Source organism: Sparus aurata, chromosome 1 (assembly GCF_900880675.1).
Source record: "Sparus aurata chromosome 1, fSpaAur1.1, whole genome shotgun sequence".
Lineage (NCBI taxonomy): Eukaryota > Metazoa > Chordata > Actinopteri > Spariformes > Sparidae > Sparus > Sparus aurata.
In genome coordinates this window covers 7709309-7724524 of record NC_044187.1, presented here as the reverse complement: position 1 = coordinate 7724524, position 15216 = coordinate 7709309, and the positions used below count along the sequence as shown (strand labels likewise).

General features: G+C 39.9%; 1 protein-coding gene across 1 annotated transcript; it reads left to right on the top strand.

Annotated features, from left to right (window-relative positions):
• The first annotated feature begins 213 nt into the window (after nt 1-213).
• Nucleotides 214-14353, top strand: cyth4b (cytohesin 4b). Its single transcript, XM_030433264.1, has 13 exons — nt 214-349; nt 3478-3560; nt 3673-3737; nt 4996-5062; nt 6377-6495; nt 6881-6961; nt 8150-8262; nt 8553-8701; nt 10389-10500; nt 10873-10949; nt 11485-11556; nt 11703-11857; nt 13329-14353. The coding sequence occupies exons 1-13, from the start codon at nt 331-333 to the stop codon at nt 13408-13410; spliced, it is 1194 nt and encodes a 397-aa protein (XP_030289124.1). The 5' UTR covers nt 214-330; the 3' UTR covers nt 13411-14353.
• The last annotated feature ends 863 nt before the right edge of the window (nt 14354-15216 follow it).

The window sequence follows — 15216 nt, the reverse complement described above, 5'->3', positions numbered from 1 at the left end:
CTCTGTTTTCATTTTCCTGTCAGTCACAAGTTCTGTCCATGTTGTAGAGGTCTAACAGTCCCTTGAATATGAATTTTAAAAAGGCCTGGCCTCATTTTATGGATTGATCCGCTCAGTGAGGGTTTTATTTTGAAGCAGTCACTCTTCCTGTTGTCACGCTGGTGTAGGCTTCACGGGGATGGGGAAGAGGTGGGGTTGAACAACAAACATCAACTTCATTCAAGTGTTGCTGCACTGTGAGCGGAGGCAGTCTGCATATCAGGACATCTCGACTGCGCCCAACTCTTCTGGTGTTGTTGCCTTTTTTTTTCCTTTTATTCTTGGATATAAATGACTGATTGCCAAATGGGTAAGACCTGTTTAACTGCACTTCATCAGTTTTTAATGACGATTGTCATGTTTTATATTTAATTTTAGATAATCACAAAGACTTTAAGCATCTGTTGGCATTTTAATTTCAATGTTGTCATTTCAATATTTTACATTGAGAAATGTTGGCCTTTTTTCATAACATTATCAACTGTGTTGTGCGATTTACCTGCATACTTTGTATTTTAACTTATTCCTACATACGATGAGGTGTTTAACTACCCTGTCGGTGTTATTTGACTTAAAATGTGAAGTAGTCGAGCCTTAATTTGTGGTTATCATCACATCAGGATTCAGACAAGAAACAGTGCAACTTTTACTCTTAATGACTCCTAAATAGTGTCCAAGCTGTTTGGTATAACAACTTCTGATTCCTTTCACTGCCATTTAGAAACATTATGGACATAAAAATACATTATAAATCAATGTCATTCTTCATGATGTGACTTAGAATTTGGAGTTATTGGTCAGTTCTTGGTATATAACCATCTGAACCCTGCGGTGAAGCGATGCTCAGTTTGGGTCTCATCTGAAAAAGGGAAGAGGCAGCCATGCTGAGAGCTCACAGGACCACACACACCGCGGATAATAATCTAAAAAAACAGAAGTTCCTCAAACATTTCACCTTTAAAGTCACAGCGCTAAGTTATTTGCTACACGTGCCACCTTATTTTTCAGATTTAATGCCAAATCAAACTTATGTGAAGGCAGAGTTGAATGACTCACTCCTGTCAGCTGTGTTGCACAACATATGTTAAGGAAGGGTGGGGAAGTGGACGTCCTGTGTTCACACCATTAGCACCAAACAGTTGACTGATCTCAACGGGAAGTGTTGGCAGTTACCATTTGGTTAAATTTAAATTCTACAAGGGTTGTTTCTCACTGAGGGTAACTGCTGCGGTCTCTAAATAAATGCTGCTTTGCTGATGGAGACTCTGCAGAACTCAGGAATCAGGTTGTTTTTTCATCGCCGACAAAAATACTTATGTTCTATGCAGATGAGAGAGACATTTATATTACTTCTGTTTTTTTCTCGTGGGAACTGCTCTCTGCTTCAAATGAGCCTTCAGACTTTGCCTGAAGCTTCTATATTAATTGCTGTAGCAACAGTGAGAGGAAAGTTGCGAGAATGTCATTTGCAACCTTGATAATCTGCTACAGAAGGAGCAAATGCAGTAACCAAGTAAACTGACCACAGGATTATGACTTTCTTATTGTGGATTAGTGGAGTGACCGGTTAGAAGGCTGCCAGGCCAATGACCACAGTTTGAGGTTAAGCTTCAACATTTATAAGTGTTGAAACTGCTGGAGATTTTTAAGGGGACGTCTGAACAATTTCGAGTTGTGTTTGTGGCGAAATGTGCGTCTTTCTTAGACGTATGGACATCTGCTGCTGTATTTGTGGTGACCGAAGCAGGTATTTTTAACCAAAATATAATCTTCCCTTCACCATAAACAATTGTTTTTTGTGCCTAAATCTTACTAGACCATAAACACAGCGTCGGCACAGCATAACATTTAAAATTGAACCCAAAGTAATGTAAAGTTACAACATGTGGTTTGCAGAATGGTACATTGCCAACATTGATTCTGGTGATTGAGTTTCCATTGGATGGGTTTTCTCTTTAATCGCTTTGACCAGACATTCATGGTCCCCAAAAGCTGACTTTAGCAATCCTTGACTGAACTTTACAAACACCAGCAGGCTGACATTTTTGGCTTCTGGTGAAAACCTACAGGTACTGGGTTGATTGCCGTGAAAGTTCGGTTCAATCTTCCATGGTTCCCAGAGGATCAAGCTGCTGCCATTACGTTTACCCTTACGCTATCCTGAAGCTGACATGTGTGGTTTTGATTAAAACGTCTCTCGAAATATTGACTAGGTTGTCATGACATTTATGCCGCTCTCAGGATTCATATTGATGACTAATGACATGCCTACACTTCTTATCTAGCACCATCCCTGAGTCACACCTAAGCCTCCGCTGCACTTTGTGTTTAGTGCTAAATTTCTATTGTTAGCGTGCCGACATACTCAACTCAGATGGTAATCATGGTAAACATTATACCTATGCAGCGTTAGCATGTTGTCATTGCCAGTGTGAGCATGTTAGCTTACTGAAAGCCCAGCTGTACCCAGCCTCACAGAGAATGTAGTGACTCCTGCAATTCTTACTTTAGACTACTGATTGTTTATTGACAGACTACTGATTTTAATGGTAATTGTATTTTTGATATTAATCTGAGAGCTTTTTTTTTCACAAACCTTGCCTGGACAAATTAGACCGTGCATTATAGTGGGAGTGAAACTGGCAAACACTATTCCAGTAATCCGGTTGTGGCATGACAGTAACTTGTGGTACAATGAGCTCAGATTGAAAGTGTAATTTGATACTAAAATAAAGAACAAGATACCTAGCAACTTCTTCTTCTTCATCATCTAATCTCTCTGCCAACCCCAGATGAAAACCTCTTTCTAAGTATGACTGTGGAAGTTTTCATGATTCATACTGTACACTACTGTTTGTCTGTCACTTAGCTTCTCCAGTGTGGGAGTGGGGATGGATGGTGGTTGGCGATGTGCTAAACAGGCCTCCACAGAGCCGGTTAGCTGTGTCTGAGTGTGTGTCTATGTATTTGCATGTCTTGTGTTTTTCAAGAAATACATTTATAGTTCTATTTTGCGTTGACAAATATATTTCACATGAAAAACCACACCACCTGTCTGATATGCCTTCTAGAGAAACATCTCTTCCTTGTGCTGTGGTCAAGCCTTTAAATACACAGCGCGTTGATACTGAATGTAAATGTATTCAAATTGTTATATTATAGATGTGTCTGTGAAATGACAGAACAGTGGCTACATCCTGAAATCAGGCTTGTGCAACTTTTTAACCCGTCACCTCTGGTTTACAACATGTAAAAAACGTATGACTAAATAGATAAAGTCAAGTCTTGACCGATGACAGAACGAGAGCCTTTCACCGCAAATGACACGACAAAGTAGATTACATCATTTCAATGGAATACCTTGATGTGATGGGAGTCGCGTGGGCTCAATCAAACATTCCGAGAACCTAAATGACGTTGTTCTTCTTTTTGGTGCAGTTTCCTCAGATTTTACAGCGGATGAGAAGATGGAGATCGAGAGCATCAAGACGCATAAGAAAGACCTTCTGGACGATATCCAGGTACATGGTGATAGAAAAAACAAAAACATGCTGTTTTATTAGTGACTTGTGACGCTTTAGATGTTGAGGAAACTAATATTAAAGCCTTATCTGTCTATCTAAACCACTCCAGAAGTTAAAGACGGAGATAGACAACGTCATGGCGGAAATACTCAGCTTTGAGTCTGCAGAGGAAAAGTGAGTATTCATCTGGGGAAAAAACCCACATCCACCTCAAAAACCAGTCACTGTCCTTATATAACTCTGATCTTTATTACTCCTACTAAATACTCCTACGTGTTTTTTCACTGTCACGGATGTTTCAGTTTCACAGTTGCTTTCTGAAGATTCCAAAATGTTTGTTCTCATTGTATTTAACCTTGAGGATTTTAAAGAACTAGTTCAAATTTGTATTTTCTTTCCATGTTGGAAAGAAAGTTTTTTTTTTTGCTTGATCCTGTTAAAATGGGGAACGTCAGCTTCCAGGACAACAGTGCGTCTTCAACTGTGTTCTCATGCTGAATACTAAATGTAACTAAGAAGTCCATCAAGTAATATAATCATAAGCCTTTATATTAATACCTAATAGTCTATGGTTTAAAGTTACTTTAAGATAAATGCCTCATTGTCTGATCTTGTGCCTGAACATGCTGTTGCAAAAGGATTAAACAACAACTTATTAATAAGTGAGCTTTAGAGATGCTGGTGGCTACAGAGCCAGGCTAACTGTTTCCACCTGTTTCCAGCAAATACGCTAAGCTAAAGTTAAGCTGGCTGTAGCCTCGGAAATAAAAGCAAATAAGCATATCTCTCAAAATGTAGAACTGTTTGTTGATGAATACAGACTGAATTATTGCCTGTACTTTAGCACCCCGACATTTAAGCCAAGACAAAACAACTGTGATTTTGTTGGGATTCAATAAACACACCTCCCATTGGTCTCGGCCCAAGAAGTTCAATCAAAACCACACGTCCTCAGACCTAAACGACCAAATAGGTTGATTACCAGTGATTCCCAAAATGACATATATCACTGCTCCCAAAACAAACAGGCCTGTCACAGTTTACCACCAACAGGCATACGAGACGTCCATCATTTGGTCTGGTTTAGGGAGGAAAAGTACTCGGTTAGGTTTAGGAAAACATTGTGGTTTGGCTTAAAATAACTACGTCAAGTACGTTCCTTCAGTTTTACCCTCCGTCCATGAACCAAATACCTGACTTGACTCCCTTAATACTTCACCTGACTTCCGTAATGAATTCTAAGGCCACTATAAGTTGCAACCTAATAACACAACGAAGATATGTGGCGTAGCAGGCTGTAATATATCACCACTGTTACATCTAATTTCTGTTGTCACCCTGTTGCATATTACTTACTAAAATGGCCACGGCATTATTGTAATCATCCCTAAACACTATTCTTTTTCCTTCTTAAATGTCGCTCTTCCTGCAGTAAGACCATCGAGAAGAGCAAACAGTTCTCAATGGGGAAGAAGAAATTCAACATGGACCCCAAAAAGGTGAGGCGCCATTGGGTGCATGCGTTGTATCTTTATCAGCAAAATGTAATGATAAGAACCCACTTCTTACTATTCTGGGATGGTTTGAAAATACCCTGCGCATCTCACTGTGCATCTCAGACCTCTTTAACTGAGCACCATCAGTAAAGCGTCTGCGTGGACTTCCTCTCACCTAACCACACTGAGCTGCTGTCAGTCTGTGAACTGACACTGATGCAGCTCCTCAAGCTCACTTTCTGCGGTCGCAGTGTGACACATCATACTTGTTTCTGCCTTGGACACAAATGTTTGCAACAACAACACAAAGTCAGTGCGTACTTACTGGAATAGATCAAATCTGAACCGTAGCTGCTGTTTTGAGATACCTGCGACTTTAGACAGACTGAAATAAGTGAGTGTTTTTCTCTCTTCAGTTAAAGGTCGGAAAAGCGAGTCTGAAGAACGATGGTTGTTCGTTGAGTCTCATTGCCAGATCGCCCAATACCGATTCTTCGAGTCCCTATTCGACCCAAAATTCTTACCCAATGCTTCAGTATTAGATGACCTGCCAATGAGACACAAGAGTTAACCCTAATTTCTTTACCTCTACAGCAGATGTGTGTTTTTATTTTGGCAACAATGTAGTATTACAGGTTTGCTACTTTTAGAGACCGTTTTCATTTTTTTCATCCCCATAGCAAACCCTATATTTAACCATCCTTTTCCTCTCCAAACCTGTAACGGGGGAGAATGAGGAAGAGAATGTGATTTTAGACAGACTGAAATTTCTGAGTGTTTTGCTCTCTTCAGTTAAAGGTCGGAAAGGTGATTCTGGAGAACGATGGTTGTTTGTTGAGTCTCATTGCCAGCGTCGCCCAACACCAATGCTTTGGGTCCCTAGTCGGCCCAAAATTCTCACCCAATGCTTCAGTATTAGATGACCTGCCAATGAGACACAAGAGTTAACTCTAATTTCTTTACTTCTGCAGTAGATATGTGTTTTTATTTTGGCAACAATGCGGTATTAGAGGTTTGCTACTTTTAGAGACCGTTTTCATTTTTTTCATCCCCATAGCAAACCCTATATTTAACCATCCTTTTCCTCTCCAAACCTGTGACGGGGGAGAATGAGGAAGAGAAATTAGTTTTAAGGAATTGGGATTACAGAAGCTGAGAGCTCTCTCTGTTGTACCAACCGGAGATGAGCTCATTGTGAAACTCAGCACATTAGACCACAGCACAATAGGCAGTGTGTGTGTCATAAACTGAAACCCCTATATCACAACACGGCAGTATAAATCTTTACATCCGCTGAACAATGTACTTTGTCTGCAGGGCATCAATTACCTGGTGGAGAATAAGCTGATGGATGGAGGTGCTCAATCCATCGCTGAGTTTCTCTACAAGGAGGAGGGACTCAACAAGACAGCCATTGGAGAATTTCTTGGAGAAAGGTGAGGAAGAGACGGAGAGGGGATGATAGGAGTAACAGTAACGGAAGAGGAGGATAAGGATGGAAGATAAGAGGGTGAAGATGTATTGAAGTGATAGAATAGCAAGCAGGAAGGAAAGGAAAAAAGGATTAGGAGGATATTGAGGATTTGGGACAGAAAGGGTGGAGGGAAAACAGAAAATAAAAGTTGGGTTGATATGGTAGAAGAAGTCAAACAGGCAACCTTCATGACAAAGTTGGGAATAAGGAAAGGTGGAGCGAAAACACGAGGGAGAGGACACAGATGAAAGGAGAGGGAAAAGGGAGATGTGAGGGCATGTCGCAACAGGGAACGTGAATAACTTCCTCTGGTTTCATGTGTCCTCCTGCCTCCGTCTGTCCCACAGGGAGGAGCTCCACCTCAAGACCCTGAAGGCCTTTGTGGAGCTGCACGAGTTCTCCGACCTCAACCTGGTCCAGGCCCTCAGGTCAGTCCGCAGTCATCCCCACCATGATCAACATCATGAACAGAATTAACAGAAACACTTGCATGTATCCACCTCATCAGGATCCTCTTACAATAAGAGCATCAACAGAATAAATTCACCAACTTTAAGAGGTTAAGGTGCCAAATTTAACTTCATGAAAGACATGCGATTATTAAAGAATTGCTCAAATTAACTTTGAACTGGAATTGCAGCAATAGTTAATTGAACAAGTCTCACAGCATCATGAGACAAGTAAAAATGGAAACATGGTTTTTAATGCTGCAGATGTGAAATTGTGAGGAAAAAAACAACATCTTTAAAGCCACACTTAACACTCAATTTCTGGCTCTTCCTGATTTTGTCTTGGACTCCTTTGCTACTTGTCACAAGCCACAACAGTCGCCACAGACTTCACTGAGTTTCCACACAGAGTAAGCGAGGGGCTGCTCTTAGCATAGAAATGTCGCATCATCAGTGGAAAACAGTCTGGTACCTGCGTCAGTGGTACTGGCAGAGATAGGACTTTGTCAGGTCTGCGATAACGGCCCTGGTGATGATGATAATGATGATGATGATAGTGATGTCATCATAAGAGAAACTGGAATTTGAAACATTTTGGCATTTGCCAGGCAGGAGAAGTCCAATGAAAAGTGACTCGTAGTTGCATTATGGGAAATGTAGTGTTCTTGTGTTTTTTTATCTTGCCCAGTACAACTAAGTAGCGATATCTCTTTGCACCTGTTAGCATGCTAACGCACCAAACTAAGATGGTTGACATAATACCTGCTACTTGTAACATTTCTGCATTTAGTTATGCAGCTTTAGTAAGCTTTACAGATGAGTTTAAGTAAAGTACATGTGTGTAAATAGTACGGCCCTTGAGGTGTATTAAGTTGCATGATGGACTGAGAAGGAAGGAGCTTCATTTGGATCACTGCTACTATTCTATATATTCTATACTATATCTAAAATATAGGACATTTATGACAATGCTTGTTATAATGTGTTAGTGAGCATTATAAAATCACACATGACTGATACACTGATGTTACTCGGAAACTGTGCTCCTGCTGCCTACAAACATTCACTCTGAAGATGTGTGGTGGTCCACATCCTGCTCACGAAATGAACAGGTATACATCACATATAGGGGCTCATGTTATTGTGGTGTGTCTGTGCGTGTGACAGACAGTTCCTGTGGAGTTTCCGTCTGCCCGGTGAAGCCCAGAAGATCGACCGCATGATGGAGGCCTTTGCCACGCGCTACTGTGACTGCAATACTCATGTCTTCCAGTCGACCGGTGAGCTTCACTAAATATACATCTGTCCACTTCCTGTCTGGACTGTGTGTGTGTGTGTGTGTGTGTGTGTGTGTGTGTGTGTGTGCGTGCATGTGCATGTGCATGTGAATTGACCACAACACCCCTCTGTTTGCCTTTCTGGCTTTAGTTTCTTCTCCTTTCCTTTCCAGATCTTTCTCTTTCTCACTGACTATGTATTTATGTTAATGACATTACTTCACCCAATTCCACGAACCTTGCGTTGCTTCCTCTTATTCTTTGTGCATATGCATGTTCCTCTGTGACACCAGACACGTGCTACATCCTGTCATTCGCCATCATCATGCTCAACACCAGCCTCCACAACCCCTGCGTGAAGGACAAGACCACTCTGGAGCGTTTCATCTCCATGAACAGAGGCATCAACAACGGAGATAATCTACCTGATGAGCTGCTCTCGGTGAGAACCACTGGCCAATCGCAGCGCCCAAAATAGACACCAGGAAGTAACAACACAAGTGATAATATGGCTGAAATTTTTCAAGCTCTGACCATCTACATTTTTCCCTGATGGAATTTGAAGAATAGGTTATTTGTAAGAATGAGGTTAGCATTACTCTCCATTTTGTTTCTTGTCATCAAATTCAATTAAAATACCACAATGATGCTCAAACATGATTACTTTTTATGTCCTTTATGAGTCCATAATGAGGGCTGATATCATGTGGGTGTCATTGTGTTCTGTGGAAAGACCGGTCTGGTACGTTAGCTCAATTCTGGGGCTCGAGCTGCGGCAGCTAGCCTATGAATGTATTAAGAGAGCTCCTAGCTCTTAGCCCAGCTCTGTTCTTATAAGAAATTCATTCAAAACAATTTAAAAGTGTCAATTAGATGGGAAAATACTGTGAACACTAGGTGTAAAGATCAGAAAGTGAGTGTAATGACTCTACTCATGAAACCACAAATATTATGAGGGAAACAAAGTCAAAATTGTCATGAAGTATATAAACAGATATTAAACTGAAGGGGTTAGCATCTTGCAAAAATGGCTCCATCCAGTTTGCAGGGATACATAAATGTTTTTAGCTAGCTTGACAGTATTAGCTACTTTAAAGCCTATACGTAGGAATTCGCTGGGTTTTGTTTAGAGTTTAAGTTAAGTCAGTCTGAGTGGAAGTACTTAAGAGCTGTGTGTAGGCACTGTGGCTAATGCTAAGCTCAGTAAAACAATATTGTTCTTTTCTACATGTGAGCTTTTTGGGGTTTTGGCAGAATTGATTACTTTTTCAATCAGTCATGTAATGAGTAATGGAGTAAATAGATTTTTTCAATACTATGTTGACAACTACAGAATATAGCTTTGCCTCCATGTTAGATTGTTAAATAGCTAAAAGTCCAGTTTAAAGATTTTTATAGACTCAGATCAGTCTACTGCCCCAAAAGTGGCTTTTCTACAATAGAATATAAGTGCAAGTTTATATATAATGTGTAACTGGAATTAAGACTTCTCACCTGTATATAGTGTCTGGTGTGTCCATTTAAAAATAACAGATAAAGTGAACAGACATATTTAGGTTATTCGAGTGAATCTCTGCTTGATTGTGCCAGTTTCACTTCTGAAGGCATATTTTCATTTTCCAAGAACACAATTTTATTTTTTTAGAGTGGAGGGGAATAACGAGATGTTACGTACCATAAGTTACTCAGTCTGACACCGATATGAAAGTCAAAATTAAGTAAAATTGATTTCATATATATAAGTGATACAAAAAATGGTATTCTTCATGGTACCATGCAGTACTTTCTCTGCCTTGAAAAAGCCAACATATCTCACAATGACCACATCATGTGGAACAGAAACACACACAGGTGACCACATCCAGGTTGTTCTCAGGCCCCCTTTCCACCTGAAGGTCAGTCACAAGTAACAGGAATCTGAAGGAGGTTGTGTTTAACAGTGTCCCAGACTGTGGGCAGGTGACCTGTGAACACAACAGTGTCTCATTCTCACCAAGTGAGTCACTCTGGACTGAAATCACACACGGGCATAGGTGTCTTGGTTTGAGTAATGACAGCAGTATTTTCGCTGGCAATTTGTATAATTTAAATGTCTCCTTTGTTTCCCCACTCACCTTCTTTCTCCTCAGAAACTATACGAGAGCATTCGCAATGAGCCTTTCAAAATCCCAGAGGATGATGGGAACGATCTGACTCACACCTTCTTCAACCCTGATAGAGAAGGCTGGCTCCTTAAACTTGGTAAAATACCCCAAAAGTTTGGTTTTTATGACTAATTATGAATAATTTTGGTTGTTTGATGGATTTTACACAAAAACAAGAAGAGGTACACGTGCTGACCTACATTATATCTAACTAAGCTGCAAAACACGATTAAAAACAGGAAACTACAGAGGAAACAGCTGAAAAAATGACCCAATAGCGGAGTTAACACTTAAAACCACATCACGTCAGTATTAGGCTATGCAGAAGTTTAGCTTATGATATCCTCAAACTGTATTTTGGGAGGCTTGTGAAATTACCTGACTTACTTCTGGAAGATTGTTAGTTTTAGCTGTTTAGCTTCCACTGACAACCAGCACATGTTAATTATTTGCTTTCTCTGTACTTCAGGAGGACGAGTTAAGACATGGAAGAGGCGATGGTTCATCCTGACTGACAACTGCCTCTACTACTTTGAGTTCACCACTGTAAGGCTCAGTTTTTTTTGTCCCTCAGGCAGATATAGACTCTCCTTAGTAGAAAGTCACCACATAAATTGTTTGCTCAAACACTTAAAATGACCTCTTTTAGTCAATTTTGCTGATAATTCTTACATTGTCCGCTTAAAAAGTCCATCATTTTCTAGCCTATGCCCATATTGTTCATGTTTTTGTCCAAGTGACTAATGGAGCCATACATTTTATACAGTTTTGAGCGAGACCACAGCAGCTGGATCACTATGGCGATAGAATTTTTTGTTAACAATTAAGATCTAACCAGAAACAGATTCTTGCCAAAACAACCAGACATAAGCAGTAACTTTATTGTCCTATACCATTATAGTCAAATATTAAATTAAACTCACCAAACGCTATTTGGGAGAAATATTAAATTAAACCCACCAAACGCTATTTGTTCTGAAATTCTTTTTGTAACAAATTACATTTTCCCGCTCAACCCTTCCCTCTCTCTCTCCTGATATATCACACGACTCACTGCCTCTCTTTTCAAATCTGACTGCAGGATAAGGAGCCCAGAGGCATCATCCCTCTAGAGAACCTCTGTGTGAGAGAAGTGCCATATGCTCGCAAACCGGTAAGATCCTGTCAAGTCTTTTAATAGTAGCATGTTAAAATCAAACCACACTGTATTGATAAAGGGCAGTCTGTGGGTGTAGCACCCACGTTAGGTCGGTAGATGGATTCATAGATTGATTATCATGTGGTTCTGGTGTCGTCTAGTACTGTCTGGAGCTGTACAACCCCAACAGTCGAGGGCAGAAAATCAAAGCGTGCAAAACGGAGACAGACGGCAGAGTGGTGGAGGGGAAGCACCAGTCGTACACCATCTGTGCTGCCAGCGCGGAGGAGAGAGACTCCTGGATTGAGGCCATCAGGTCAGACCACACATACAAGAGCAAATATATATATATATATACACACACACACACACACACACACACACACATATATATATGAAGGTGCTTGTGCTTACATCTGCACAAATAGCAACATGTACTTAACAACACACATGAAAATACATTGTGCAACAACATCCACCTGCACGTTCTCACAGTTAAACTCAAAGATAACTCTCCACTAGATCTCAAATGTTGCTGCAAACTATGTTGCTGCACTAACCTCTGTGGGATGAAAGGTTTAAGTCTGTTTAACATCTGTCCACACCCAGCATCACAGCTGGGTGAAGCTGTGAAGATGTTAAACTTAAAGATAACTCTCCATTAGATCTGAAAGGAGAAAAAACATGCTGCTGCACTAACCTCTGTGGGGTGAAAGGTTTAAGTCTGTTTAACATCTGTCCACACCCAACATCACAGCTGGGTGAAGTCAGGTGTGGTCTGTTACGCTTTAGACCACATCCAGTTGTGATCAGATGTCATATTTTAGTGTACTATGGAGGGCTGTGATGCACAGGATGTGGAAAAAAAATGTAGTCACAACAACTTGGCAGTGCAAGCGAGATTATTGCTTTTTGCTGAGTGTTTTAAGGAAAGCCTTTTATTTCTGTGATTAGCCATTTCTTCTGATTTTACTTGTTAATTTAGTGGCTACAAATGTGAGAAAGCAACTACTGTCCTAACATGAAAATTAATCCTGCAAGAATTCCAATGAATGAATGTCTTCAGAGAATCACGTTAAACATGGAAAATCTGTCTACAGTCTCACTTGTTTTGTTGCGTGCTCTAGTGGATTTGTTTAAAAGTAAAAGCTATCTAAAATCCATTAATTATATTTATAATGATCAATATGCTTGTATTATTAGATTTTCTGTCCAAGCTTTAGACCCAAGATTAGCATGACTCTACGACGAGGTTAATACAAATAAGTCAGCCTATTTACATCTCCAGGTCTGGTCTCAAACCAACTCCTGAGGGAAACTTCTGGCTCTTTAGCAGCTAAATATTTTGGAAAATAACTTCCAAAACTAGTCACCTAACTAGTTTATTCAGAAGAAAAATTAACCTAGTCGGTTTTAACAAGCTCTTCCCTGAAAATAGCTGTCTGCTGTGCCTAAAAATGATAGTGATAGACGTAACCAGCCCAGTAGAAATGCTAAACATAACCACGACGACTGCATGCTGCAGTTTAAGCCTCACCCTGACCCTATTTCTAGTTGGCTTGAGGGTAATGGAGGTTATCAGAGAATAGTTAAATTCAATATAAAACTCTTAAACCAAGTCCTCTGAGGACTGGCCAAAACGTCCTCATAATGCACCAATGTCCTCACTATGAAGGTCAGAAACTGACACTGGTCCACACAAAGATATAATTACAAGCCTACACGTACACACACCAACACTGCTGCCTTCGTGTTGCTAAAATGATGATCTTCTTTCTTCCAAACAGAGCGAGTATCACCAAGGATCCATTCTACGACCTGGTCTCAGTCCGTAAGAAGAAGGTGATAAACCAGGCTCCACAGGACTGAGCTGTCCAGCGCCCTCCGTGGACGTTCATGGTACTGCATCATATGTGGATTAAGTCCCCCTTTAAGTTGCATTAAACACCCTGCAACACAACTGAGCACTGGACCTAGACACTGACAGTGGTCATCCAGGCTAAAAGAAGGACTTCTCTTTCCACTTCTCTTTTTTGCAGACTAGACTTAACAGTGTCAAAGGTTAAAAACATTGACAAGTTTTTTTTGTCAGTCCGACAAGAATTTATCGACAAAACGGCGTCATTGTTGAAGGAAGCGAAATGCTGTCCGTGCAAGTTGTGGACAGAGCTGTGTGTGGATATTTGTATTTTTCCGTTTACAGAATATGTTTTTGTTTAGTCACAAACTTGCTAGTGTCTCCTACCGAAAGAAGTTGATTAAGTGGTTGATGCCTGTCTGCTCCCTGAAGATTTTGTTATTCTGACCAGGAAGGCAAATTATGTTTGTGATGTCCAAGCAGTTTTGTGCATGCTTTAAAAAAAAAAGGCAAGACATTTCTCAGCTTCCTTAAGTCTTAAAAATGGACATTAAGTAGAGTACAGTAACAGTAAAATGCTTTGCTTCTGTCCGGTGGGTTGTCATATATCGCATGTAAAAAGCTCTACACCATACTGTTACGGTTGAGATTATTTGTGCTTAATTTTGTAAATATTGATGCTGTACATTTTAAAGCATTTTGAGGAATTCATTTATTTTGTTGTTGTTGAGATTTGTAGTACTTTATAGAGTGAAGCCTGCTTTTCTTTATATTTCACCTATCTTTATTAGCACAGTGCAATAAGCGCAGTATCCATTCTGTCTGCTTCGATTCAACTGCAACACGTACACTGAATATGAATGAAATCTTTTTACTGTTAGTATTGTATTTGTTATGTTCTCAATGTTTAATTATTTAATAAAAAAAAGTATTCAGGTACCTGTTGACATGTCAGCCTGGATCCTGTTTATGGCTTAAGGAGCAAACTGACATCTGTGTTTTCAGCCGAGCGTACTCTGAAACCACCAGGTGACAACTCACTTCCTCATACTGACTGGCTCGGTGCTGTTGTGCTTTTTCACATGTGAATGTTGACATGCTCGGCTCACATCCTTAAATGTGCTTCTTAAAGGGTGAGGCACCTAAACCACCTTTGTGGTTTGGAGTAATGCATTTGCATACAGACATTTAGAAAGCATCTTATTTATGTGGTGTAGCCTCCTCTGGCTTCCTTTATAAACTGACATACAAATTAGAGCCACGGCAGTTAGTTGATTAGTTCTCAACTATTAAATCAATAGCCAGATATTTTATTAATCGATTTATTGTTTTGATTCCGGCTTCTTGAATGTGAATACTTTGTGTTTTCTTTCCTCCTCTATGACAGTGAACTGAATATCTGTAGGTTGTGGATAAGACAAGACATTTGAGGATGTCATCTTGGGCTTTGGGGAACATTATTTTTCACAATTTTCTGACATTTCAAAGAACAAAAAATGTTAGTTACAGTCATACTGTAAACATGTTTAACACCGTTTTCTTGATGTTGAAAGGGAACATTTGTTTGAAAAGGTTAAGTTACTTTTGACGGCATTACATTATAATATTTCAGTGTTTAGTATGTCCAAACTAAACTTAAAGCAGCAGTTACAAGCTTGAACCTACATCTGATACTGAAATAGCAACACTAAAAATAACCAACAGGTTTCAATTTCTCTTATGGGGTGTTTATTTAAATTCTGCATTACTCACTAAAAGTCATCGGTTTATCCTTGAGCTAAAAATAATACTTACTGGTATATAAAACACTTACAAAT

Bases quoted from the DNA above. Each gene is read 5' to 3' on its own strand.
- cyth4b (XM_030433264.1), top strand. The intron at 6,962-8,149 runs GTCAGTCCGCAG...TGCGTGTGACAG, and splicing joins AACCTGGTCCAGGCCCTCAG to ACAGTTCCTGTGGAGTTTCC. The intron at 10,501-10,872 runs GTAAAATACCCC...TCTGTACTTCAG, and splicing joins AGGCTGGCTCCTTAAACTTG to GAGGACGAGTTAAGACATGG.